A 27,145-nucleotide genomic window follows, 5' to 3' on the forward strand; every position below is an offset into this window, starting at 1 on the left:
CCGAGGACCCCTCATCAAGTTCCTTTCCCCACAGAAGTCGGGGGCAGGAGTGGGAAATACTGCAGTTTCCTAGGACAGGAAATCCGAGCCTCAAAGACAAAGTAAAGTAGCCCCTGCCCTTTCCCCGACCCCTAATGCTGCTTTACACGTTCCCCCTCCAAGGCACAGGCGGTGGGTGATGGAGGTAATTGAGCGCTTACATTGGCCAGATACCCCAGATACCAACAAACATTGGGATTTAGACGTCCCAATAACTCTGTCAAGAAAGGAATGTTCTCCCTTTAAAGGATTTGGAGATTTTAAAATGTTAAATAATATGCCCAGGGCCCCTGAAACTCATGGTCTTAACTCCAGTGTATTACAAACAGGACTGGGTTCTTTCACTTTCCTTAACACGACTCTTCCGAGCCTGTTAATGGCTAGGAAGCTTTGAAATGGAGGCTGTTTGGGGTTGAGGACCTATCTGCTGGTATGAATGGGCCTTTCCTCTTCCTTAGCGACTATCCCCAGCCTAAGCCCATTGGGCCTCCCCAAACCAAAAGCAAATAAAATAAACACTATAGGGACCCTCCTGTAGTGGGCAATCATTGGAAGCAGACACAAGATGCCTCCAAGCAGCTAGCCAAGGGCATGGCTCTTGATGAGTGTCCTGCAGCAATTAGCATTAACTGACAGTAATACATTGGGATTCCGGTGGAGCACAGTATTAGGATAGTTTTGGAAGAAGAGCAATAGGTGCTTTTGCCTATCCCAATCCCTACTCATGGAAAGATAACAGGAAAGGATTGTTGACTGAGTATCCACTATGAACTAGGTAGGAACTGCTGGGTGAGGGATAAACATTATCTCATTGAATCTGTTCAGTGTCTACGACATAGGGGACATTGCTCTATCTTTTTTTAAGATAAGGAAATGTAGAATCGTTGAGTAACATGCTCAAGTCGATACTTAAATCACAGAGCTGAGATTTGTCTAACTCTAAACCCTTGACCTTTGTCAGACCTTTGGTCCACCATCCCTACCCTAAACATGGAATGAAGTTTTCCAGAAATGCGGGTAAAATTTTAAGAGGCTGACAGTAAAAGAGATTTACAATTCAATTTATTTTCATATTTTTCATTTATTTTCCTGAAAAAGAAATCACATTTCAGTAACAACTTACATATAGAATTAAACTTTGTTCTGGAATGGGAGCCCTAGTTGCAGTAATGTGTCATAATAAATAATTGCATATTCAGGATTTTGTGAAATAGGTGATTGGGAAAATTATGAACAAAAAACACAAAAAATATTATTTACAAAAAGTGATATCCATACTATTTCTAACTTATAAGGCAAGTAATGTTCTGATGGTCTCATGACTATTTTCAACAAGTCAATTACACACTTTCCTGTCACCATTGCCAGCAGAGAGCTTTGCTGCAATTCTGTGAAGGAGCAAGCCTTCGCTTCCGTTGTTGGTTTTCTCTTGAGCATAGCATAGAAGCAGTAAAGTTTTCATCACAGACTAAGCAGTAATGGCTGTCAGAATAAAGTATGCTCTTTTGAAATAGACTTGTAGGAAAAAGGCTGGGAATCAACATTTTGACGAAATTTTAAAAGTATCTTGAGTATTTTAATCCACAATTCCTTTTATAAATATTTTATACCCAAGGTATTTTTGTGAAATTATGTACTCAGTACAAGATTAAAAAGAAATTTAGTCTATTTTTGCTACATAGATCAAAGAGAGCTCTAAATAAAGGCTACCACCAAATCAAATTACACACAGCATTTTCCTTAATTGACAGGATTTCATTACCTATAGAAACACAGCACAATCTTTCTGAGATTCCTAGTTGCTTATATTGTTCAAGTTTAAAAAAATCAATGCCTTACATGGCCACTTAGTATGAATGAAAATTAATATCCGAGCACTTAATTCATGTGATCTTTTACTATACAAGTAAAAAAAACCAAAAATTCTTTTTAATCAAAAACAATCGTGTTCAAACAGCTTAAAAAGCCAGCTGTATACGTTACTGCTTGGCCTGTAGTGAAGCTCTCTGTTCATAGATAAGATTAATATATCATCATATCAACACTTGGCTTTTTCAAGAAAAATTATTCAGCAGCAATTTTCCAATTCCCCTTAGACAGAGAGGAGAGAGAGAGACATACACACCGAGAGAAAGAAAGAGAGAGAGAGAGATAAAGAGAGAGAGAATATGAATTAGACAGGAGCCAACTCTTCCATGTATGTCTATTTAACAAAGCAAGAACTAAATTCTGACATCAAAAATCAAAACAGCTATATGAATTATCATTCTAGCAACTTGAAAAGAAAAGAAAATTTGACTTTGGATCTTGGGACAGTGGTCCTTGTGATAGTTACTTGTTGTATGATTTAAAATACCTTAGAGTGATGGTGTATGAATAATATCAAACATTTACTTTGCCAGATAAAAAGTCATAAAAGTAATATAAAACCGAATGAGTGAGATGGAATTAACATTTGTATGATATACTCATTCAATGGAACATTTTAAAATTATACATGGCTTATGATCTATCAGGCTGATTCACAAATTCTGGATGGATTAAAAACTGAACTATCTTTAGAGAAATGTAAAGTGATTGAGTTTGATTCTTTTCTGTATGATAACAAACAATTTACCCAGGAAGTTTTTAAAGAAACATTGTTGATTTGCTAAAAAAAGCAACTGATTGGCAAAGTAAAGCAAAACAAAACAAAAGAAACTACCACCACCACCACCACCACCACCACCACCAAAATCCTGTGAAATGCTCATTAAGAGTATAGAATCTCGCAAAATCTGTGCTAAACAGTGCACTGCCCTTGGCTTTCCCCAAAATGTTTTTAATATAATTTCTGACAAGCTTATGTAAAAATACTGTCAACATGGATCTATCATGATTCAGATTCCTAAAGCTGTTTAGTAAAACATTGCTGCAGATTATTCACTGGCATTAATTCCACACTGCAAATAATTGGAAACATCTTCAACAGATAGGGGTCTGATATGCTGGTCATAGGTGCAAGCCTTAAAAATAATACAAAAACAATTAAAAAAATTTTATTGTTTTGAATATTTTAGACGATAAAGTTAAATTCACTAAGAGATACTAATGAAATTTAAAATAGATAACAATTCATTTGAAATGACAGGAATTCCCTTAACATTAAAAAAAAATTCCAGAAGCATTTTTTCAAAGCATTCCTGGTTATTTTATTTACAATTATTGAAGGATATATAAACTAGTGTTAAAAGAAAACTTTTCCAAAGGTTTCTCAAGGTGTGCTTAGAAAAAAAAGTTTTTACCTCATTCAATAACTTTCTTAAGCTTCATAAACACTAACATTTATTATTAATGTTCAAGGAGAGAGAATTATAGTATAGGACCATTTGTTCTCAGCCCACAACGAATATCTTCCAGAACACAATTTGTAAAATACTGGAATATTGGTGAGCATAGCCCAAATACTCTTTACTTCTTTCCTTTAAAACATTATGGGACATTAAAAAATATATTTGTTTTTTGCCAAAACTTTTTTTACAAGGATAAAGATGTATTTAAGATAGGCAAGGTATTACTCTAGGGATAGAAGGAGGCAGTTAGAAATCGAAGGAAAAATAATTTTAGAAGTTAAACCTGGAGAATAAATTATTATACCCATGGTCAATGTCAACTATGAGGTGTCTTTTCTGCATAGACATACCCATTTAGGAAAGAAATCAGATATTAAACATGAGGGCCAATCAAGAGATTCACCATGGTCAACTCAACAGACTTTACATTTAACATTCCTTCATGAAAGATATTTAGATCTTAATTAGATATCAACAATGCAACTCTAGCTTGCAGAAGATGACAGAACATTGAAGCAATGACACAACAGAAAGGCAAGTGTTTTGTTGTTGTTCGTTTGTTTTTAATATTTAGAGACTTAAGCAATGTATTCCTATTTTGTTTTCCTTCCATGCACTCCACTGACAAAAAGGAACATTAATGGTTGCCATATTTAATTCATAAGTGAGAGAATGGCATTTAGATACTGTTTCCACATGATAAAAAAGCCTAAAGGGGCAGGGAAAATACAATAAAGTCTTAAGAGGAAAGTGCACATAGTAAAAGGTGGTGAGGCTGGTCATTCGAATAGTCCCTTTAATCAGTGTAACTTGGATTGATTTGTACATTTATATCAACAATTTAATTTGACTAATTGCATGGACACATCATATTACATTAACTTTCAAGGCTATATTTAGAGATCACTCTTGTTTTGCTATTATTAAATGTAATATCATGCTTTCATTTTTTTTAAAAAAATTGCTGATCAGAAAACCATGTGGCAAAATGAGTACATTCAGACTGAATGGGATTTTGCTCAAATGTATAATCTTTTGGAAAAGGAAAAGCTTAAACACAGACACACACACACACACTCGTCTGTTTAGTATGTATCTGCATATTTTACTGTATTATTCAATTTAATTTACAGCCTGTGGCTATTTTGAGAAAAAATATTGGTGCAACTCTTTTAGAATGAGGATACCACATGTTTGTAAAGTCAAAAGCTTACAAAATAAATAGGTTCAACTCACAAGTTAGAGATCTGAATGTCCCTTGCAAAGAAGGAAACATTTATTAGGATTTTGTGTTTGAATAAATAACAGCTTGCAACCTCCCTTCTACTTCAAGTCTTTCAAGACATTGAAGAGAAGGACAGAAATATGAAAATGAGAAAATGCATTTCAGGCTACTTTGAGACTGAGATAGTATAACAGAGTAACTTTAAGAAAAAGATAGGAATTTTCCTAGGAAAAAAATATTTTTTTTTAAGATTGTAGGCAATTAAGTGGACTGAATGAAAAATAAACTGACTAGAAAAATGTTTTTCATCTTAGAATTTAATGCTTAAAATCTGATATAATGTCAGAACTAAGAAGGACCTTAGAGATCTACTAGAGCAATGATTCTCAAATTTGGGGCACTTATCAAAATGTATATTCCCAAATCCCATCCCTAGAAGTTTATGCTGTCAATACAAATTTATCAATGCCCACTGTGTATAGCTTGTATGAACTTGATTATACATGTTACCTTATAATGCCTCAAAAGGTGGTTTATCTGAGTAAAGTAGAATCATGGAATTTCAGGGATGGAAGACATTGACATTTCATAGATCATTGTGTGTTGTTACGGTGTTTAACAATGTTTATCAGTCCCTACTATCTTCTAGGCATAGTGGTGACCAAGACAAAATCATTAATAAGTGATGATACAAAACATTAATAAGTGATGACACCAATCATACTTTGAGAAGCAGTGATTCTTTTTTGACAATTTTGTTATTGGAATTATCCTTATTTTGGTAATGGTTTTTCATGGTGGCTTTCACCCTGGCATTCAAATGAAGTATGTACAGTGACATAAAACAGAGTTTTTTTTGTTCAGGATGGACAAAGTAATTAAGGCGTTTCCTTTGCAGTCAGAATAACTGGGTTATTGTCAGCTGCAGTGTCATTTTGGGGAAATTAATTATTCTATTTAAGCCTCAGTGTCATCGCTTGTAAAACAGGAATTAAAAAGAGTACTTACAATTTTTTGATTGATAAGAGGATTAAATGAGCTAATATCTGTAGTGACTGCTATGTGGTAAACAGTCTGTCAATTTTTATTGTGTATCATTCAATTACTATTATTTTTACAAGTTTGCTTATAAAGCCTCAAAAGGTGGTTTATCTGAATAAATTACAACTGTGGAACTTCAGAGTTGGAAGACACTTGACAGATCATTGCGTGTTGTTATGGTGTTTAAACTGTGCTTTGGGGAGCCCTGATTTAAACTGTTGGAGAAACTCCTGCATTTCTTTGAGCTGTTTTGCCTACCAGGATTCCATGTGCAATTTTATTAGAAACAAATGCCCTGCTGTTAAGAAAAGCTTGAAAACCACTGGCAATCCCAACTCCTCATTCTAAAGATGAGAAACTGAAAAGGGCAGTGACTTGTCCAATATTATACGGCAGGAGTTAGGGGTAGACCCAACTATAGTATTATAGTTATCTGCTTTCTAAAAGAAGATTTAGAAGTGGAAATATGTGTAATTATAGCTCAAATACTTTGCTAAGAATATATAAAACGAAAAAAATTCTGTAGTTTGACTGAGGGATTCCTATTTATTAACTCAAAACCCTTTGAATTGTGGACATTCTTTCTTTTACAGGTGAAATATATTCTCAAATACCATACAGTGAATTTCCATTTTGGCTGTGGGTGTAGAGAAGAATACAACTTTAAAAATGATTAAAAATTTAATTCTTAGTAATTATAAATTTCAATTATGATAAAATTCAGACTAATTCTTAATAAAAATTTATTTTTAAAAATTTCATGAAAATATGGATTTTATTGGAAAAGAAAAACATACTTTCCATGTTGCCAAAATAAAGTAGCATCATTTATACTTTTTATCTTGCTAAAGCAGAACCTTTTAAAGATCATAACGTTCAGGAAATGGTGTTCTGGTTAACTGGAAACATTTCTTTGTGTTTTAACCCCTAGTACTGAAAATAGTTTTAATACCTACTAGTTCATTTTATTCTGACTTGGGAATAAAATGAATAAATGAATATGACTTAATGTCTTTGATAACTGAGACTCTTTCATTGCCTAGGATCATTTTCAGGGCATGAATTCTTATTCTACAGTACTGTGGATATAGATGTAACAGGAGATCATAATCTACAAAATTAAAAAAAAAACAACAAAATGTCAAAATACAAATCCCTGATACCAGCTTACTGTGTTATTATTTGATGTCTTTTCTGAAAGATGAAGGGATACATTTTCTATTGAGGTTCTGGTTATTCATAGTTCAATCATTTGGAATTGCTGACTCCCATTCTGTTTCATAAAGACCAATTAAAGAATTACAGGATTTCTTCATAGTTTCTAATTTAGTCCCTAGAAACATTTGGATAATGTTAGAGATTACTGTAATCTATGCTTTTAATTACATTTTTAAAAATCAATAAAATTAGTTTCTGGGAAAAAACCCTTGTGTTTAATTACTAATTAATTCCAGATCTATACAAAATAAAACAACATAAAATATAAATACAAAGACATGAGAACCAGTAATATTTACACATTTTTAATATGCTTTGTATTAATATTCAAATTTTTAAATGAATTGATTACTTAAAAACACATTGCTATATCCATATGCTGGACAATTCTCAGTTTTCTGCTGCTTACTCTCCATTGATTTTGGTGTCATAAATTCCACGTTTCATGGAATTTAGAATTTTGCATTTTCTATTTTGGTTTCAAAACCAAATTGGATACCTTTACATAAAATGAGTATACTAATTAGTTTGTTCAAAGAAACTTCAACACCAGACTGCTTTAGGGAGCCGACTGAGAGTTTGTTGAATAGTAAGAATTTTCCCAGGGTAAAACAAATCATCTTGAACATTCTTTTGGTAGCAAGCATTAACAGAGGAGTACAAAGATTAATTTAAAAAGTTTCACTATAAACAATTGCCAGTCACAATCTCATTTTAGAAGTAAGACTTTAAAAATTTAATTTCATTCTAAAATTTAAAGGGGCTAAAGATTCTTTGTTAAATTTGAGTGGATATAAAATGAAAATTTAACAACTAATTATAAAAATAATAACTTAATAATTATATTTAATAGCATAACCTATAATAAATATTGGTTTATGTTTCAATAAGTTCTAGGACTTAAAGGAAGACTAACATTTTCAGATCTGAATGAGGGAAGGTTTTACAACTGAGACTCCCGAAGAAGTTCGTCTTTCTGAATGTTCATATGGTGGGGCCAGATTGAATAATTACAGTTTTTATTATACCTTGCAACGATGAAATGACATACATTTTTGATAACTCTCCTCTTGCTTCTCCAAGAATGGCAAAGATTTACAGTTTTACACAATGAATCTTAATCATCTGAAAGGAAATTTATTACACAGTAATGTGAATAGAATTTCATTTATAAAGCTTATTTTTTCATTCTCAAATGATATAAACAATGATTAAAACCCTTCTGGATCTAAACAGGGGACTTTTTTTTTTTCCCTAAAATTCTCAGTCTCAGTGTTTTGATTTCCTGTGGATAAAGAGGAAGATGCGAGGTATCATTCCCCCATACTGGATGAGGAAGATCATCTATTCAGAGTAATTAAGCAAAAGTTGTTAGCCAGTTCAACTACAGAAAGTCTTGAAATCTTAAAATCACAATTTTGGTTTTAGTCTGACTGATTATTCAGCAATCCCCACATTTGCTAAACTGTAGAGAGGGGCAAGTAGTTAAGACTTCAACATCTTCGTTACTCTTGATTATAATTTAATATACTTAATCTTTAAATATGAATTGCTTTCCCTTTTTACACAAGTTATAAAAATAAGAGGCCCTGTTTACACAGTTTGCATTTTTATGAAATTTGCAGTTTGAAAAAAAAGCTTTTTAAAAAGTGGTAACTAATGCTTTTCTTTGAATATGCTGTAACCTTAGAATTTTTTTCTGAAATAGTTTCTCAATTTAACCCTCTAAACATTTGAAGATAGAATTTTTATTTAGCACTAGAGTAAAACATACTAAGGATTGAAGAAAAGTAAGTTTGTTTCTTTTTCTTCTGGTTCCACTTAAGTTTCTTTAATATGTGGCACCCCCTTTATGACAGCTATCAATATTATATTTAAATTTTATATATTGACAAAATGCAATCTACCTCTGTAAGCATTGTGCCATTCAACAATACTACTATTAAATTTACATACCACAGTTTGAATTACATCCATTTCGGGAATGGTAAAATGCTAAAACTCAAGTGTCTAACTGCTTTACTGGAATGAGAGTACAATTTACAAATACAATAATTACATTTTAAAACCATTAACAATATTACACCTAGAAGTAAATACTGTAGGACTGGTCATCATGGTATTGTGTGAGGGAAATCACAGCTGAAAGTCATTGACTTTCCACCTGATGTATCCCAAGTGCAGATATTGGTTTGTTTTCATCAAACCAAAATTAAAACCTGTTTCTCATACATCAGTTCTCCATTATATGAATCCTCCAAATCCTTGCATAAGATTTTATTAGTTATCTGCCAAGTATTTTCCTGCAAAACAAAACAACACGTTAACAGGTTATCTGCTAGTTCAATAATGTAATTATTATATGGGTAACATTTCTATTCCTCCTTCCCTACCTCTAGGAGCCAGATACTGTATACTTTAGAGGTGCAATACAAATAAAAGATACATAACGTTTCCAAATCAATTTTCAATTTTTCAGATCGGCTAGTTGACTTTTCACATTTCCATAGATCAACAATTTGCAGAGGTTTGGGGTTTGCCCAGAATAGATTGGGAGATTTATTTCTGTATGTGAGAATGCAACTTATTTTAGAAAGGGTGATCATATAACTTATTTCCAACTTGGATCATTTTCGAGAGTGAAAAGGGTATAATTAATAATTACATCAGTACAACAGACATGAAAAACCAGAATTTATCCCAGCAAATCACTGAAAAGTATAATCACTCTAGTATTAGAGAGTTCCTCTCCCCGAATTGAAAAACAAAACAAAACCCCATGATTTGTGCCAAATAAAACTTGTCTCATGGCCACATTCAGCTTATGGGTGACCATTTTTGATCTGTGGCCTAGGTTCTTTGAGTTTGTGATTAAAATGAAAAATAGATTCTCCCAGATCTCAGCTAAACCTGACAAGTCTAAACCTATGAAGCCCTGTCAGAGAACAAAAAGTTTTCAGGTGGGAGATACATTACAAGGCAAGGCTGGGTGCAGTGGCTCACGCCTGCAATCCCAGCACTTTGGGAGGCTGAGGCGAGCAGATCACGAGGTCAGGAGATCAAGACCATCCTGGCTAACACGGTGAACCCCCGCCTCTACTAAAATACAAAAAATTAGCCGGGCTTGATGTTGGGCACCTGTAGTCCCAGCTACTTGGGAGGCTGAGACAGGAGAATGGCGTGAACCCGGGAGGTGGAGCTTGCAAGGAGCCGAGATGGCACCACCGCACTCCAGCCTGGGCAACAGAGTGAGACTCCAGCTCATCAAAAAAAAAAAAGCAAACAGGATTTGTCTGGTTCATCAATCTAATAAAAGTAGGATTTACTCCATTAACCTCAGTATATACATCTATATAATGGGAACAACTAGTCCCACTTAAGAAACAGAGTTAGAAGTCAGAGCCTCCTGACTTCTGATTCACTGTCCTATTTCATTGTCCTATTTCTACTTCATTCAATAATTGGTTTGTTTTCTAATTGGGATGGGGGTTGGGAGTGGAAAAGAGGTGGAGGAAAAAGATGAGAAAATCACAATCTATTCCTCTTAAGGAAGAGTAGCTAAGGCAACATTATTTATGCAAATGAAAAAATCAAGATACTCATTTACCTGCAGCAAACCTTTTCTTGATGAGTGAAAATCGATACCCTGCTCCAACAAGTTCAATGTCACAGCCAGAAAGGGTGCTTCCTTCACTTGTGAACTGCACAACCAATGGAGAAGGTTTGCTTGGGCCTTCAGATAACTGAAATCTTGCCAACAAAGAACCCACCCCTAAAAAAAAAAAAAAAACAAACATTATTACAAGGTAACAGTCAATGTAATATTCTGGATATAATTTTGGAGATTGCATTCAAAAATTAACATACAAAATCAGACTTCATTGACAAAATGGTGATTAAATGAAGTTTATCATTGAATATTATGAGCAACTCTATTTGCACACTGGTAAAAGTGTACTTCCGTGAGATGGTACCTCAAAATTTGAAGATGGGCTACTTGGAAGCCCTTGTATTTTCCAACCTATGATTAATATCTGAGGAGAGTGAAAAATGTCTAATCAGGGAGTGTGGAATCTGGCACAGGATGAAAACATGCCTCCTTAAGAGGCCTAAACGATAGTTTGATGTGGAGTCTGTAGAAAAGGGGTAAAAGAGAATTCATTGAAGAATTATTTGCTTTTATTAATTGAGATAAATAAATGCAAAATTGGAGTGAAATATTCTGCTTGTTTTTATTGCTACATGTTTTGGGTAATAGTTGGCAAATACCTAAAAGCAATTTTAGCTTTACATGTTAAATAAAATAAGCTTGCGATTCCATTACCTCCATTTTCTGACTTCTGAGAGATATCAGGAATCTTCCACAATATTCTCTGTTGTTCAGCATTCCTAAAAATGAATTAGGTAAAAGGTTTTTGCATATCCAAGAGTTTTTGTTTAGTGGATGCTACGTTTTTTTTTTTTTCCGGATAGTATTAATTTTTAAAAATAGATCTTGAAAAGTTTCACTACAATTTAAAAATTCCCTGTCTCTCTCTCTCTCTCCCCTCCCAGACATACATAACTCTTTTTTCCCTGTCCTTATTGTAACTAGCTAGAAAACGGTGAAATGAACATTTAGAGGACAAAGTAGAGCTAAAATTTTTTTAAAAAATAAATTTGCTGAAACAGATACATGGGAAGATAGATGGAAGTATTAGTTAATCAATTAATTAAGGTAATTTAAAGTGGGGTCATGATCTGACTGACATTCATTTTTAAAACAAATCCCACTTTTTGCTTCTGACAGTCATATGGAAAAATGAAATGCTCTTTCTAGAACAAGTCCTTTATAACAGATGATATAGGCACAATGTATCTATTCAGTTTCTAGCCCCATACCTTCTCTAGTGTGCCTTTTTATAGTTCAGAGGCTACAAAATGAAACACTACATTTCTCAGAGGCCTTTGCAGTTAGGGTCCTAGGTACAAATTAGGTTTACCAATTGCATGCACGGTTTGAGATTTAGAAGACAGAAAGGAGGCAGAGGCCATTCTCCTGCAGCTTTCTTGACTGTTTTCCTCTAACCAGCAATCTAACTCAGATGTAGGGATCTTCTAACACCAGGGGTCCACTCTAGCCTCTAATTTGTGGGTGCCAAGAAGCACTTAAGGAGGTACCAATAGGAGCTTGCTGGTCCTAGGATCAGAGTTACAGCTGTGGCTTCTTGAATTCTGTGGTTCTACTGGTGGCCTTCTAATTTCTCTCCTTCCCTGGATTGCGGCAGGCCAGTTCTGTAGAGCTCTGGGAGGCTTTTTTGGAGATTCAGCCTGTTCCTTTAGCACTTCCACCATTGTGTAAGCATTGAAGTCCATGTTGAATTAGTTTTTGCTTAAAATAGCTACCAGTAGTTTCTATTTCCTGCCCTGAACCCTAATACACAGGCCCGCTGTCATCTCCTCCTACAGGACACACAAGTGCTAAGAAGTCTGTGACCCCTTGACCCAGAGGAGCCCTTTGGTGGGGAGAACAGGAGGCTTCATACCAGACCGCTGGTGGGAGCACCGCCTGGAGCTTGGTGACTCCTCCATCGATGGGGACCAAGAACTGCACATTGTTGAGGGCCACAGCGGTCGTCATTGCATCTGTATTGTATTTGTAATCTATGCGCAGGTCAGTGCTTGAAGGCTCACATCGCCAATTCACTGCCAGGTTTAGAGGCGTGGACTGAATGCCCTGGGCAGACACCTTGCCAAACGACAGGGAAGAGAATATTTAAGGCTCGACCAATAATCTGAAACAAAACCAGGAGCTATGATTTTCTCCCACAGGGATGTTCTTAGACATCAAAATGTCATCGTGTTGTTTATGCTGCTCACAAGCAACCATGAGGGACAGGCACCGTGAAGGGTGCTGTAAGAGAGAGCTGGGTGCTTCAGGTAAACCATTACAGACTAAAAACACCAAAGCAGCTACTAGTCTCAGTGGCACTTTGGAGTTTCCAGTACACTTCATGTCAGTTAAGGAGGTGGAATAGTACACTGGCCGGGAGCTGAGGCCAGGAAGCTACACAGTCCCAGGTGTGAATTCTTTTTTTTTTTTTTTGTTTGTTTGTTTGTTTGTTTTTTGTTTTTTTTTTTTGAGACGGAGTCTCGCTCTGTTGCCCGGGCTGGAGTGCTGTGGCTGGATCTCAGCTCACTGCAAGCTCTGCCTCCCGGGTTTATGCCATTCTCCTGCCTCAGCCTCTCAAGTAGCTGGGACTACAGGCGCCCGCCACCTCGCCCGGCTAGTTTTTTGTATTTTTAGTAGAGACGGGGTTTCACCATGTTAGCCAGGATGGTCTCAATCTCCTGACCTCGTGATCCGCCCGTCTCGGCCTCCCAAAGTGCTGGGATTACAGGCTTGAGCCACCATGCCCGGCCAGGTGTGAATTCTGATTCTGCCATTCCACTTACAAGCTGAGTGATCTTGGACAAGTCCCTAAACCCCTCTGAGCTTCAATTCTTTCCTCATCTGCTAAATGGGAATTACAACAATCATATTTACCTATAGGGTTGTCAGGAAGATTGAAGGAGATTTTTTTTTTTTGTGAAACACTCAGCAGGATGCCTAGCACACACTAGGAATTACATTTAGATAAATGCCACCTCTTACCATATTTTCTCTTCTACAACAAACCAGTGAGTTAGACTAGGGTAGGTTATTATTACTCCTTTGGGATTTCATACCTGGTTTCAAGTCCTTACTTTGGCAAATCCCAAAGGGAGTAACTGGAAGTTACTTCCAGTTTTTACTTCCTTTGGGATTCCTTTAGCTGGAAGTGCTACAGCGCTGGAATCTACTGTTGATACTAATTAGAATCAGCTGTGAGCTTGACCAAGAAAAAGCCAGGTTTGAAGAATCAACAAACATGGATCTAAAGACAATAATATCGATGTGAATTCTGGGTCCACAGTGAAAAATTTACAGTGTTACAATTTCTCGATTGTTCATTATGGCGCTGAATAGGTCTCTAAGAAAGTCACCTCTCACAAGTACACGTACATTGCAGGGATCAGATGAATGGTGTCTATGCCCTTGGATTTTTATTCATGGAGTGTGATGAGCTTTGCTGATTTTGAAGGATATAAACAACTGTCTAGGAAATGCCTGCACATATGGTCACCATGGAGAAGGGTCCTGAGGGTAGATGGAACTCTGAAGGCAAGAGTGGCTGTGGCAGAAACAAGCCCCAAAATGGATTCTTTTATAAAATGACAGATATGACTTTTGATGACAATTTAAGCTAGTTAACCATTATAGTTTTTAAACTTTGAATATGATTGGCAGCATAATGCTTTCTGCAGGCAAACATTTATTTAGAAATCTATTAACTAAAGCAGATCAAAAGCAGAGCAGAATCCCCCTCCCCCACCCCTTTTATTGAACTCTGTCCTCAGCAGTAGTTCTCAACCTGATTATAGTTCCTTTACCTGGGGAGGTGCTTTTTGGATATATGAAAATGTGTTTTTGATTGTCCCAATTTCTGGGGGATGCTTTTGGGCCAGAAACTAAACGTGCTGCGTTTAAGGGCAGTTCCACAAAACGCTAATTGTGCTTCTCCACCCAATTCCTTACATTGTTGAAAAACAACAACAAAAACACAGCTAAATAACAGCAAAAGGGATTCCTCAGAGCACACGTTAAAATAAAGCAGCAAGTCTTGGGCTGTTTACATTTCACAAATTGCTTTGAAATATATTAGGCTATTAAATTCTTATAGTAAGCTATAAAATAGGTAGATATCATTACTACCCTTATTTGAAGATGAGGAAACTGAGGTTCTGGGATATTAAGTACCTGATGTCAGTGGCCAGTAGAAAGCTGACTTAATTCTAGAATTCAGTATCTTGCCTACACTTTATTTATTTTAAAAAAGTAGAGACGGGATCTCACTATGTTGCCCAGGCTAGTCTTGAACTCCTGGGCTCAAGTGATCCTCCCGTTTCAGCCTCCCAAAGTGTTAGGATTACAGGCGTGAGCCACCACGTCCAGCCCTTGCCTACACTTTAGTACTTTACACAAAGTTCATACTGCAATAGGTGAATCCTGTCTAATTTCTAGATTTACTTAATAACATGGAAATGAAAAAAACTCTATAGGATTTAATGATTAAAAATTTTTTTAATCTGAAGTGAAGACGTACATGCAGTGTATATAACTAGCGTCCACGAAGGAAAGGAACTGCCATCTTATTTTCACACTTTGGGGGTGCAAACCATACATGAAATTTAACTTCTGCCTTGAAATTTAATTCCTCATTCGAAAAAAAATTGCATTTAGAGTTTTCCTTTCTTATTTCCTTTCATTTCTCTCAAAGTATAAAGCAGTCACTAAGCATTTTAAAATATTTTGGGAAAAAATTATATAAAATGTGTTTTCTGTTATATTTTAATTTGTAAGTGATGAATTTATACCGTATTACATATTTTTTTCAGTATTATCCATAATGTTCAAAGAGTATATACTATTCTCACAAGGAAAAATTATATTCTTTTGCATTTTTGGAAAATATACCATTATATAAATATTTCACTTTAAATGGTTTCCTTACAACAATTTAAATAAATGTTTTCCAAAGCACAGGATGCATAGACTCCCTTGAGAAACTTATACAAAGTACAGATACTTGGGTTGCATTCCAAGCCAATTAAATAAAATAAAAAAATTAAATATATATATGTATCTGCTAGGTCCTAACACTCCCAAATATACATATATTATATGTATATTTAATAATGATATCTACCTATATTTACATATAATATATTCACATATAATATATTCACATATAATATATAATGTATTATATTCACATATAATACATCATATTTATATATTTGTATATTTTATATATTTTAAAATATTTATATAAATATATTTAAAATATTTGTGTAAATAAATATTTATATTTATAAATATAATGTGTTATTTTATAAGTACTATATGTTGTATATATGACTATTATAAATAAATATATATAATGTATATTTCTTTTTAGCATCAATTCAGAACCGGCATTTGATTGAGAAACACAGTCAAGTTTGAGACGTCCTGATTTTTATTAAAGTACAACTTTCTTCATTTTAAGAAAATTAATCTGAACATACTTAATCAAAAATCATAATGCATTAAAAATATGGTAAATGAAATGAGCCAGGCACAGAAAGACCAATACCACATGATCTCACTCTTATGTGAAATATTTGAAAGTTGATCTTGGCTGGGCACAGTGGCACTTTGGGAGGCCAAGGCAGGGGAATCACCTGAGGCCAGGAGTTCGAGACCAGTCTGGCCAACATGGTGAAACCCCGTCTCTATCGAAAATACAAAAAGTAGCCAGGATGGTGGTGCGTGCCTGTAATCCCAGCTACTTGGTAGGCTGAGGCAGGAGAATTACTTGGACTCAGGAGGTGGATGCTATTATAAGCTGAGATCGTGCCACTGCACTCCAGCTTGGGCAACAGAGTGAGACTTCATCTCAAAAAAACTAAATAAATAAAATAAAATAAACATAAAAATAAAAGTTGATCTTATAGAATCAGAGAGTAGAATGGTGGTTACCACAGGCTGAGGTAGTGGTGGTGGAGGTGGTTGGGGTGGGGGTTTGTTTAGGGAGATGTTGGTCAAAGGACAAAAAACTTCAATTAGATGAGAAGAATAAATTCAAGGATCAATTGCATAATGTGGTGACTATAGGTAATAACCATATACTGTATTATTGAAAAACGCTAAAGACAGTGAATGGAAAGTGTTCTCATCACAAAAATAACTATGTGAGGTAATGCATATGTTAGTTTAATTTAGTCATTCCACAATGTACATATATTCAAAATATGTTGTACCTAATACAGATATACAATTGTACCTGTCAATTAAAAAATAAAACGGTTTAAAAAAATCTAGGCAGTCAGCTGGTGTTGTGGCTCATGCCTGTAATCTCAGCACTTTGGGAGGCTGATGCGGGTGGATCACCTGAGGTCAGGAGTTCCAGACCAGCATAGCCAACACGGTGAAACCCTGTTTCTACTAAAAATATTAAAAATTGGCAGGGCGTGCTGCTGCATGCCTGTAATCCTAGCTACTCAGGAGGCTGAGGCAGGAGAATCGCTTGAACGTGGGAGGTGGAGGTTGCAGTGAGCCTAGATTGTGCCACTGCACTCCAGCCTGTGTGACAGGGTGAGACTCTGTCTCAAAAAATAAAAAATAAAAAAAAGAAAAAAAATCCAGTCAGTCAAGTGGCTGGGAATCAATGAGAGACTCAGGCACTATCAGGATCCTGGTATGAATAATAATTTGAGGTAAGGTCAATCCTAGATACAAAAAGAAAGTTCTCATATATTGTATGTATCAAACATTCCTTTATTATTGAACTATTTCCAAATGTTAGATTTTATTAGAATTCTTTCATAGGACTCTCTTACTAGAAAAACAAAAGCAGATTGTTTACATTGAATCATTTAAAATAAGAGGTTGTAGTATAGTAATGTTCTTAACAAAATTATAATCATCTTGTTTATTAATATAAACTTATAATCTTAATTAGTATAATGTTCTGCAACTTCATTTTTTGTGGCACATTTCTTTAATTTTGTGATAAAATATTTTACTTGTAAGCTTAAACTAATAAGAACATGTATGAATATTTTTGTCAGTAGTCCCCAAGTTGTCTTTTAAAGTTTCCATTTAGAAAAATGAGTTATAGCTTTTAAATAATGTTAAAAGAAGGGTTACTTTGGTTATTTCTATTCAATAATAGGTACTTTAGACAACAAGTATGTCATGTGAAAGAGATACTGACCATGTAAATAGGCTTACCTGATATTTGAGCATGTCAACGTTATAATATGTAGCCTGGGGTTTTTGTTCAGACACTTTCTTTAGGTGAGTCATCAAATTTGGCATGTTTACCCAGAATTCCTTGGTATTGGCATCATTTTGTGTATTATCACTGTTCATTTGGGAAGAAAAATTATTGAGTAGCATCTTAAAACAAATGCAAACCCTACAAGAAGCATCTTAGCAAATTGTCATCTGATATGTAGAGCCATCTTTTGACAATTTGTAGAGATTATTATGAATCTATTAACAGTGGTGTGGTTTTCGTACAAATACAGTTCTGAATGCCCTTGTGTTGGTAGATTAATATCCACAGGGAGGAGCTACTGTGTTGCTATCAGTCTCAGTGAGTGCTCAGTAATATTAACTAATTGCAGTGATAATTGGGTGCTTTCAAGAGTGAATTATTTATTATCTCAAACTTAATAGCCCTTTCTACTGCACCAGTTTTGTCTAAATTAGTCAGTTAATGCAATTAAGGAACTGAATACATTTATTTACTTTTGAATTACTTTGACCAGTAGTTTCTCAGAAATTATCCAGCGAAATATTTGGCCAAATGTAAACATGGCCTTTATCACCAACTAAGCAGAAAACAGTGATACTAAAATTACCATGCTACCTTTTCAGCATTCATAATATTTCATCCATGAGCATTTAAATCATCAAAGATTTCACTTCACTTATAAGATGATCCTAGAGTTTAAATGACAATCACGGTAGTTATAATACAGAAGGAGAGCAGAGTCTTTACAAGCTAAGAAGTTTTATATCCCTATGAGAGTCTTAGCTTTGCTCAGAGGCCTGTATACAGACCACTTACCCAATCTATCTCGCAAATGCTCATCTCAGTGATAAAAAGAATCAGGCAAGAGTGTACAAACATATAACTCATTTCCCATATAACGAGGAAGCTAAAGCCACAAGTGATTCAGTTACTTGTCACACACATTTGCTGACACTTCACTTTCAGAATATCCTATATAGTACAATAACAGTAGTTATAATTTCTTGAGCACCTATTATATGCTAGGCATTATAAACTATTTCATTATAATCTACCCTACAAAGGAAGAATTATTGTCTTTGTTTTTAAAGATGAGCAAACTTGTTATAAAAAGAGAAAATTCGGGGTTGAGAAGAGAGAAGGCTGATACAGTGAAAAACTGAAAAGACAGGTCAAAAGTAAGTTGCTATGATTCAGTCTCCAGAATTCACATAAATCAAGAATGCTGAGTAAAAAACACCAGGGCCTTAAAACTGTCACTGATCTGTGAGGAAAGGGTGGCCAAGTCTCAGTGTGACCAGTGTGATTTTGCTGTCCCTGGATATAAGGTTATTGAGGACGAGGTAAAGCTCTTTGGCCCTGGAAATGGAGGAAGGGGGTGGAAAACACACCTTGTCCTTAAGACTTTGCCCCTTGTCGGCTGAGCTAGGGATGCTGATAAGGGCTATCTGAGTTTTTAAATTGAAAAGCATCTAAGTTACCCAAGTTCCCAGAGCTGTTGCTACACAAGTAGGCAGGAGGTAAGAGTAACAGAGGGTCAGTGAAATTAAATAATTTGCTTAAGGTCATGGAGCTAATAAGAAACAGAGCCAGATTCCAGCCTATATCAGTTGTACAGATCACACTTTCCCACTATGCCAAAGCAGAGGTTCAGAATTAATATCTAGCATCATGTCATTAATTTGTACTAAGTAGATTTGAATAATTGGGAAATCCTCAATTATATAAAACAATTTTAAAGAAATACATTTGCTGAGTTTAATAGCAAAATAAGTTGTCATAGGTCTGTGATAATTTCTTAGAGAACCTGCTTTAAAAAATATTCAAGAAAGCTTTGCCAATCAAATGCTTACACAGAGATGGAATTCTTAAATGCTCAAGGCTTCTTGACCATTCTTCAGTCTCATACTTGACTTGACATTTGTTCCCGCATATTTTTTACAGGCAAACTTTTTTCACAAGAAAAAAGTAGATGTAATCTTCAATTTGACCCCTGTCGTAGGGATTGCAAACCAAAATGTCCAGGGGCCATGGTGACATATGAAGTCTTCTTCAGTAAACATTAAGGAAACAATTGGCTGATGATAGACACTAAAGGCTGGGACTGCAATCTAGAATGATGCTTGGTCAACAACACCTTTTTAAAAACCGGGGATGGTTGTGGTGGTCGAGGTAGTGGAGTGGCACTGCATAACAAAACTAAAGAGTCTACAGATGACTAAAGGGTCACTCATCACAGCCCTGTTACAGTGATTAAGTATTTAGAGTTCATAAGATCCAAATTAATGTGATATATTTTCTTTCTTTTTTTCTTTACTTTAGCAAATAATAATTTAAGGGTCTATATAATATTTTGTTAAGCAAAACCCTTTTGAATGATATTTGATTCTATGTATAAGACCAATATGTTAATATATGTATTCAACTTTTGCACATATGCATAAGAACTTGGCAACATAACTGCCTAAAAATGCAACAAAAACTGTAACTATGACACCAGTCATATTTACAAAGAAACTGGCAAGATATTGGCACATAATTCCTAATTTCGGATGGAAGAACCTTGAAAAATAAACTGGCTCAACGTGCGCAACCAAAACATGGAGGGAAACTGAAGCAAGAATTTGAATTAAGAGACTTTTTCCATTCCCTCATGGTTTGCACACTCTTGTGTGGCAGATGGATGAATGAAGAAACACAAATAGATATGTCATTATTAAGTGTAGTAAGTGCCACAAAGGAAAAGAACAGGGGACCTTTAGAGAGAATAACAAGGGGATAGAATTTATTAGGTTGGCGCAAAAGTAATTGTGATTTTTGTCATTTAAAAGTAATGGTAGAAACTGCAATTACTTTTGCACCAAGCTACTAGTTTAGGGCTGGTTGGTGGGGGTATGGGGAGGAGAATGGGATAGTGCGGGAGGCAGAGTAGAGCTGAGACTAAGGGATGAGTTGGAGTCAGGTGATGAAGGTTGAAATAGTATTTGAGGCAGAGGAAACGTACTACAAAGCCGTGTTGTGGGAAAGGACTCAGCCTGTTTCTGAGATTGACAGGTCTTGCTGGAGCTAAAAGGATTCTGAGGCAGGATGGTGGGAGATGAGAACGGAGAGGCAGACAAGGAAAATAACTCAAGGCCTCAAAGGCAATAGTAACACGTTTAGATTCTGGGACAAGGGTAATACGAAGCCACCAGGGAGTTGTGAACAAAGATGACCTGATTTACTCATAAAAGACCACCTGGCTGTTAAAATGTACTGGAGAGGGGCAAGATTGGATTCAGGGAGAGAAGAAGGCAATTGCAGTGCTACGGGGAAAAGACAGTGGTCACTTGGACAAGGGAGGTGGCAGTAAAGAGAAAAGTGGCCACTTCAGACAGAGGTTTGTAGATGAACATCAGGACTTGGTGATGGAGAAACTGTCAAGAAGACTCCTTTCAGCTCATTCACTGCAAATAATTAACTTGTATAATTGAGCATTTTAATAGCATGCATGCATGTGGGTTTGTGTGACTGTGCATATGCATAATAAAGACATCAAATTCAGGTTTAATAGCTAGAAAATGTGGAAATTATATTTATATAAACATATTTGCATAAGTTTATTTTATGTCATACATGTAAAGTTCCATCAAAGCAATGATCATTACAATGAAATTGTATTAAATATTAAACCTGTATTTAATGTCTTTATTATGCATCTGCACATGCACAGTCACACCTACACACACAATTGATTTAAAGAGAAAGCCAGGTGTGGTGGCTCATGGCTGTAATCCCAGCACTTTGGGAGGCCAAGGTGGGCAGATCACTTGAGGGCAGGAGTTTGAGACCAGCCTGGCCAACATGGCGAAACCCCATCTCTACTAAAAATACAAAAATTAGCCAGGCGTGGTGGTGGGCACCTGTAATCTCAGCTACTTGGGAGGCTGAGGCAGGAGAACCACTTGAACCAAGGAGGCGGAGGTTGCAGTGAGCTGAGATGGTTCCACTGCACTCCAGCCTAGGCAACAGAGTGAGACTCCATCTCAAAAATAAAATAAAATGAAACAAAATAAAAATAAAAAGATGTTCATACAACGAAAGGATTTTATTCTTGTTATTTGGCTCATTTCCCACCATTGTCATCCACTGTCTGTTGATAATGAGTAAAACAATGAATAAACTGTTGCCGATACAGATTTTCTTACTCTGTTTCTCTAACCACTTGAGATAGTCGGCCATTAAAACATATATATGCATATGCAGTCACACACACACACACAATCACCCACAACAAATTTTGATAGCTGGTAAAAGTTCTGTGTTTGAATCTACAAATATATCTGAGTGGTGGTAATTTCTCTATAGTGCGACTCTCTTGCTAAGATACATCCCTCATCTAAGAACAAAGTACTAAGCCACATATATCTCTGAAAAATTTATGCAAAATCATATTTACCAGCAGAGAAGTTGGGGATTTGGCAGGACGTGTTCTAACCTGCTGAAATTTACCACCCGAAAAGTCAGAGCAGCTGGGGATGGGTTGTTGGCAAAGTGTCTGGTGATGCCAGCAGGAAATGACAACACCATTTCTCCAGTAATCTTAACGATACATCTGGCATATCAAAACACAGAGAGGAAAGAGAGAGAAAACCGATGTCAATACACTGAATCAAACTGAATCAAAACTGCTGTGAAAAAACAATTTATGAGGCAATGTTAAACAGCAGAAGAGATAAAAAGTATTCTCTTACAATTCCATTAAAAAATACTTTAACTTCCATTTTAGGTTCAGGGGTACATGTGCAGGTTTGTTATATAGGTAAGCACGTGACTTGGGGATTTGGTGTACAGATTATTTTGTCACCTGGGTAGTAAGCATAGTACTTGACAGGTTTTTTTTTTTTTCTGAACCTTTCTCTTTTCCCAGCCTCCTCCCTCAAGCAGGCCCCAGTTTCTGTCGTTCCCCTCTTTCTGTCCATGTGTTCTCATTATTTAGCTCCCACTTATAAATAAGAACATGAGGTGTTTGTTTTTCTGTTCCTGTGTTGGTTTGGGAAGGATAATGGCCTTCAGTTCCATCCATGTTCCTGCAAAGGACATGATCTCATTCTTTTTTATGGCTGCGTAGTATTCCATGGTGTACATATAACACATTTTCTTTAGTCTACCACTGGTGGCCATTTCGGTTGATTCTGTGTCTTAGCTATTGTGAATAGTACTGCAATGAACATACCAATGCATGTGTCTTGATGATAGAATGATTTATATTTCTTTGGGAATATAACCAGTAATGGGATCTTTGGGTCAAAGGGTAGTTCTGTTTTTAGCCCTTTGAGGAATCACCACACTACTTTCTACTATGGTTGAATTAATTTACACTCTCACCAGCAGTGTATCATTTCTAACTTATCTGAGAACTAAATGGTCAACACTTATTTTACAAAGTGACTATTTTGTTTTATGTGTTTTGAAATGTAAGAAGAAAAGCACAGCTTTTCTCTTTCTGTAGAAGTCTATAGCTTCACCTCATGAATAGAATCCTCTGCTCTGGTGGTTCTCCCTCACTTTGATTTCTGAATCTTTGGCAGCATATTTGAGGATAGTAAACTACACAATGTTATCACATTATTTCTTGGGACTTGTCCTAATTCTTCGAGTAACATGAGTAATGCCTTTAGCATGTTCTTTTATGTACTCATGAGGTAAAGTTTTTGCCTTGCACGTAACTAATTCTTCATTCCATAAATTTGTCTATTTGGTCAAAATTGTAAAATCAGTCAGATAAGCTAACACAATGGGATGATAGTGTGGACGGAAAAATAATTCTTTGTTTTTTAAAGAAAGACTTTATGAAGATATAATTGATATATAATAAACTGAACTTATTTATAGTGTAAAACTCCATGAGATTATATGATGTAAAATCATCATACAATTAAGAAAATGAACATTTCCATCATCCCTGAAAGTTTCCTTATGCCTTTTTGTAATCCCTTTTTGTAATCTCTCCCGCTGCTTCCTTTCCCTGTCCCTAGGCAAGAGTTAATATGCTTCCGGTCACTATACCTTCATTTGCAATTTCTAGAATTTTATATAACAGAATTGTAAGGTGTGAGATTTTTTGTTTCTTTCACTCCACATCATTATTTTGAGATATGTCCATGTAGTTGTGTGCACTAATAGTTCATTTCTTTTTGTGGCTGTGTAGTATATGGATATACCACAGTTTTAAAAAATACATTCACCTACTGAAGAACATTTGGGTTCTTTCCAGTTTTTGCCAATTACAAATAAAGGTGCAATGGATACATGTGTACAGGTATGAGTATGAATATACCCTGTCATTTCTCTTGGTCAGTACACAGGAGGAGAGTCACTAGCTCAGACAATAGGTGTGGGCTCTCAAAGAAACTTCCTAACTGTTTTCTAAAGTGGAAAATACAGCTGTGCATGAAGGTTTTAGTTATTCCACATTCTCACCAACACTTGGTAGAATTGATCATTTAAATCTTAGCCATTCTCATAGACGAGTAGTGGTATCTTCTTGTTGTTTTAATTTGTGTTTGATTAATGGTTAAGGATCATAAGCATCTTTTATGTGCTTGCCATCAGCTATCTTCTTTGGCAAAGTGTCTGCTTAAACTGTCTGCCAAGTTTTTAAATAGAGTTGTTTGTTCTCTTATTGAATGTTAAGGTTTCTTTATACATTCTGGGCATATCAGTTGTCAGATATATAATTTGCAACCCAGTCTGTGGCTTGTTTTGTTTTTTCTTTCTCTTAAAAACACATTTGAAGAGCAGAAGTTTCTAATTCATCGATTTATTCTTTTATGGGTTATATCTAATCCAGTCATTCTTTTGATGTCTTATTTAAGAAGTCTTTGCCAAACCCAAGGTCACAAAAGTTTCATTTATATTTTCTTTTTCCTTTTTGAGACAAGGTCTTTCTCTGTCACCCAGACTAGAGTGCAGTGGTGCAAGCTTAGCTCACTGCAGCCTTAAACTCCTGGCCTCAAGCAATCCTCCTACCTTGGCCTCCCAAAGTGCTGGAATTACAGGCATGAGCCACTGCAACTGGCTCACTTACATTTTCTTCTAGAAGTTTAAAAAAAATCTTTGATTTTACATTTAGCTTCATTACCCATTTTCACCTATTTGAGTCTTACAATGTATATAGTGTCAAGTATAGATCTCAGTTCATTTTGTGTGTCTGTGGATATAAATATCCGGTTGTTTCAGCCATTTTCTGAAGAATATTTTTTTCTTCAGAGAAGATTAAAACCATTTTCTGAGAAGACAGTCCTTTCTCCATCGAATTACTTTGAAAATTTTGTTGAAATCTAATTGTCCTTATCTGTGTGAGTCTATTTCTGGATTCACGATTCATTCTGTTCTATAGATCTATTTGGTCTATTTTTTAAGCCAATATCGCACTGTCTTAATTACACTAGCTTTATAATACTTATGAAATCAAGTGATGTTCTCTAACTTTGTTCCTTTTCATAGTTGTTTGGGCTATGGTAGGCCCTTTGAATTTCCACATGCGATTTATAATCACTGTGCCAATGTCTAAATAAAATCAATTCATTGCCTCTCCGTTCCCATTCACCCTTTACTAACTGCGCTGAGAAAATTAATGGACCTTTGTTATATTTTTTCTTTGCCTATAGGAACCATGCTTAGTTTTGTCAGTAGAGGGCGCTAGAGAGACGCTGCAGGAGAAAGGGGTTTTCCTTCTCCCTTCCAGCCTGCTTGCAAGGGCACGCTCTTGCAATGCACGAGGCTTATGTAGTGCCAGGCTGTTGTAGTGCAAGAGGCTTGTGTGTGGTTCCTGCAGTGCATGTAGTGTCCCCAGAGTGTGGGTTTTGCAAGTCATTTAGCTCTGCCAGTGTCTGGTAGCACAGACAGCTTTCCTGTCATCTGACTCATGGAGTACAACTGGCTGGGCTGCCACAGTGCTCAGATCTTACAATGCAGATGGATTATTTTCCAGCCTCCTGCTATGTTCATGCCTTCTCCACTGCCTTCTTCTGCAGTGCGTGGTGGCGGCAGCACCCACCGACCTTAGCTTCCCCTGGCACTTCCCTCGGCCAGTTTTGTAGTAGAATGCCTCAGTGAAACACCTCCCCATGAGCAGCTGGAAGTCAGCTGGGCTCTCTTATGCTAGGCCTGAAAACTCTCAAAGAAGTAAGCTGGAGCAATCATAGGGCACAACTCCTCTCTTAGGGATCACTGCCTTCGCCTGAGGTCCAGTGTCTTGCAAGTCATTGTTTTATATATTTTGCTCATTTTTAAGCTGTTCGAGGTAGAAGGGTAAACTGGTCTGTTACTCTACCTTGGCTAAAGCAGAAATTTCACGAAGCTCATTCTTCTTTGGGAAACCGTAAATACTTAAAGTGAGTGAGCTTCTTTATGATTTCCTCCAATGTCTCCACAGTTGACTCTTGTAGTACTTCACCTCTAAGTTCAGGTATGTACTTTCTAGGGAAATTGATGTTAATAAATGAAAACTTTGCTCACATTGTAGCATGGGGTCTCCACATTGTCCTATAGTCACCTTGTATATTGTGTAACTCTAATTGATGAAACACACCTGGTTCAGGTGAGGTGCTCTCTGGCATACATTCAAAATAGCTTAAATGAAGAACTGCTATAACCTTGTATGTATAAGGCTGGATTTGGGGCAGAGATGGGGAGCAGATGAGCTTCTTAAAGATGCCATGTGAGCCTCCCTCACTCAGGTGTTAAATCCATAACTTTGTAGTGCTCTGAATGAGAGTTTTGGTTTCCGGAAGTTTGCATCTCCATCTTTCCTGGAGAACACTGCTGACCTCCCAGTTTGGGAGCAAGCTGCTGCCTTCCTTCTCTACCTTTTAGATCCATTAACCCTGTTTGTATACTAGTGCCAAATTGGTTCTGAGCCTTGACTTCCCCTCAAGCTGAGTCTACTCTTGATATTTGTCCATATGTGGACATGTAGAATATTGTTTGGCAGCTATTAGAAAACAATTAGAGCACTTATAAAATTAGATTTCAGCACCTACCATCACTCAGTGTATTGTTATTAGCAGTGGTGGCTCAACTGTTTTTTAACTGGTAGGGAATTTTCTCAGTTTTCTTTCCAGGTTGCTCAAAATGAGATCTAAATGGTGTCTTGGTAGGAGATAAAGTTTCTGTTTTGAAAGTAAGTCAGACAGGGGAGGAGGTGGTATTTATTACAGGCATCTGTCTATTCACTCCTAACTATGCAAGTTGTTATAATTATTTTTTCCAGTGGGGTGGTAATTTAAAAATGAGCAAAACAGCCTCTGCTTTCAAAGGGCTTAATGTCGGGTAGAAGGTGGGAGAGGTAGTCCACGTAGCCCTGTGTAAGAAGTACTGAAGCCTCAATTACATTTCAGCATCACAATTGTCAGAGGCAGAACTTTTGCTGGCTTAATAAC

At 36.1% G+C, this 27,145-nt stretch overlaps 1 protein-coding gene across 20 annotated transcripts in view; it reads right to left on the reverse strand.

Moving 5' to 3' along the window:
- Positions 1–1,084: 1,084 nt before the first annotated feature.
- The window catches only part of SGIP1 (SH3GL interacting endocytic adaptor 1), a 224,350-nt gene continuing 198,289 nt past the window's right edge, over positions 1,085–27,145 (reverse strand). For 15 of the 20 annotated variants that reach the window (XM_031933930.1, XM_031933936.1, XM_031933934.1 and 12 more), the window contains 6 exons: positions 22,159–22,314; positions 17,693–17,825; positions 12,381–12,583; positions 11,180–11,244; positions 10,463–10,627; positions 1,085–9,158 (listed from right to left, as the gene is read on the reverse strand). In XM_031933930.1, coding sequence (XP_031789790.1) covers positions 9,136–9,158; positions 10,463–10,627; positions 11,180–11,244; positions 12,381–12,583; positions 17,693–17,825; positions 22,159–22,314 — 745 coding nt within the window. In that variant the 3' untranslated portion in view covers positions 1,085–9,135. The remainder of the gene's footprint in view (positions 9,159–10,462; positions 10,628–11,179; positions 11,245–12,380; positions 12,584–17,692; positions 17,826–22,158; positions 22,315–27,145) is intronic. The other 5 variants (XM_031933919.1, XM_023210017.2, XM_023209996.2 and 2 more) reach the window with 3 other exon arrangements.

Source organism: Piliocolobus tephrosceles, chromosome 1 (genome assembly GCF_002776525.5).
Source record: "Piliocolobus tephrosceles isolate RC106 chromosome 1, ASM277652v3, whole genome shotgun sequence".
NCBI lineage: Eukaryota > Metazoa > Chordata > Mammalia > Primates > Cercopithecidae > Piliocolobus > Piliocolobus tephrosceles.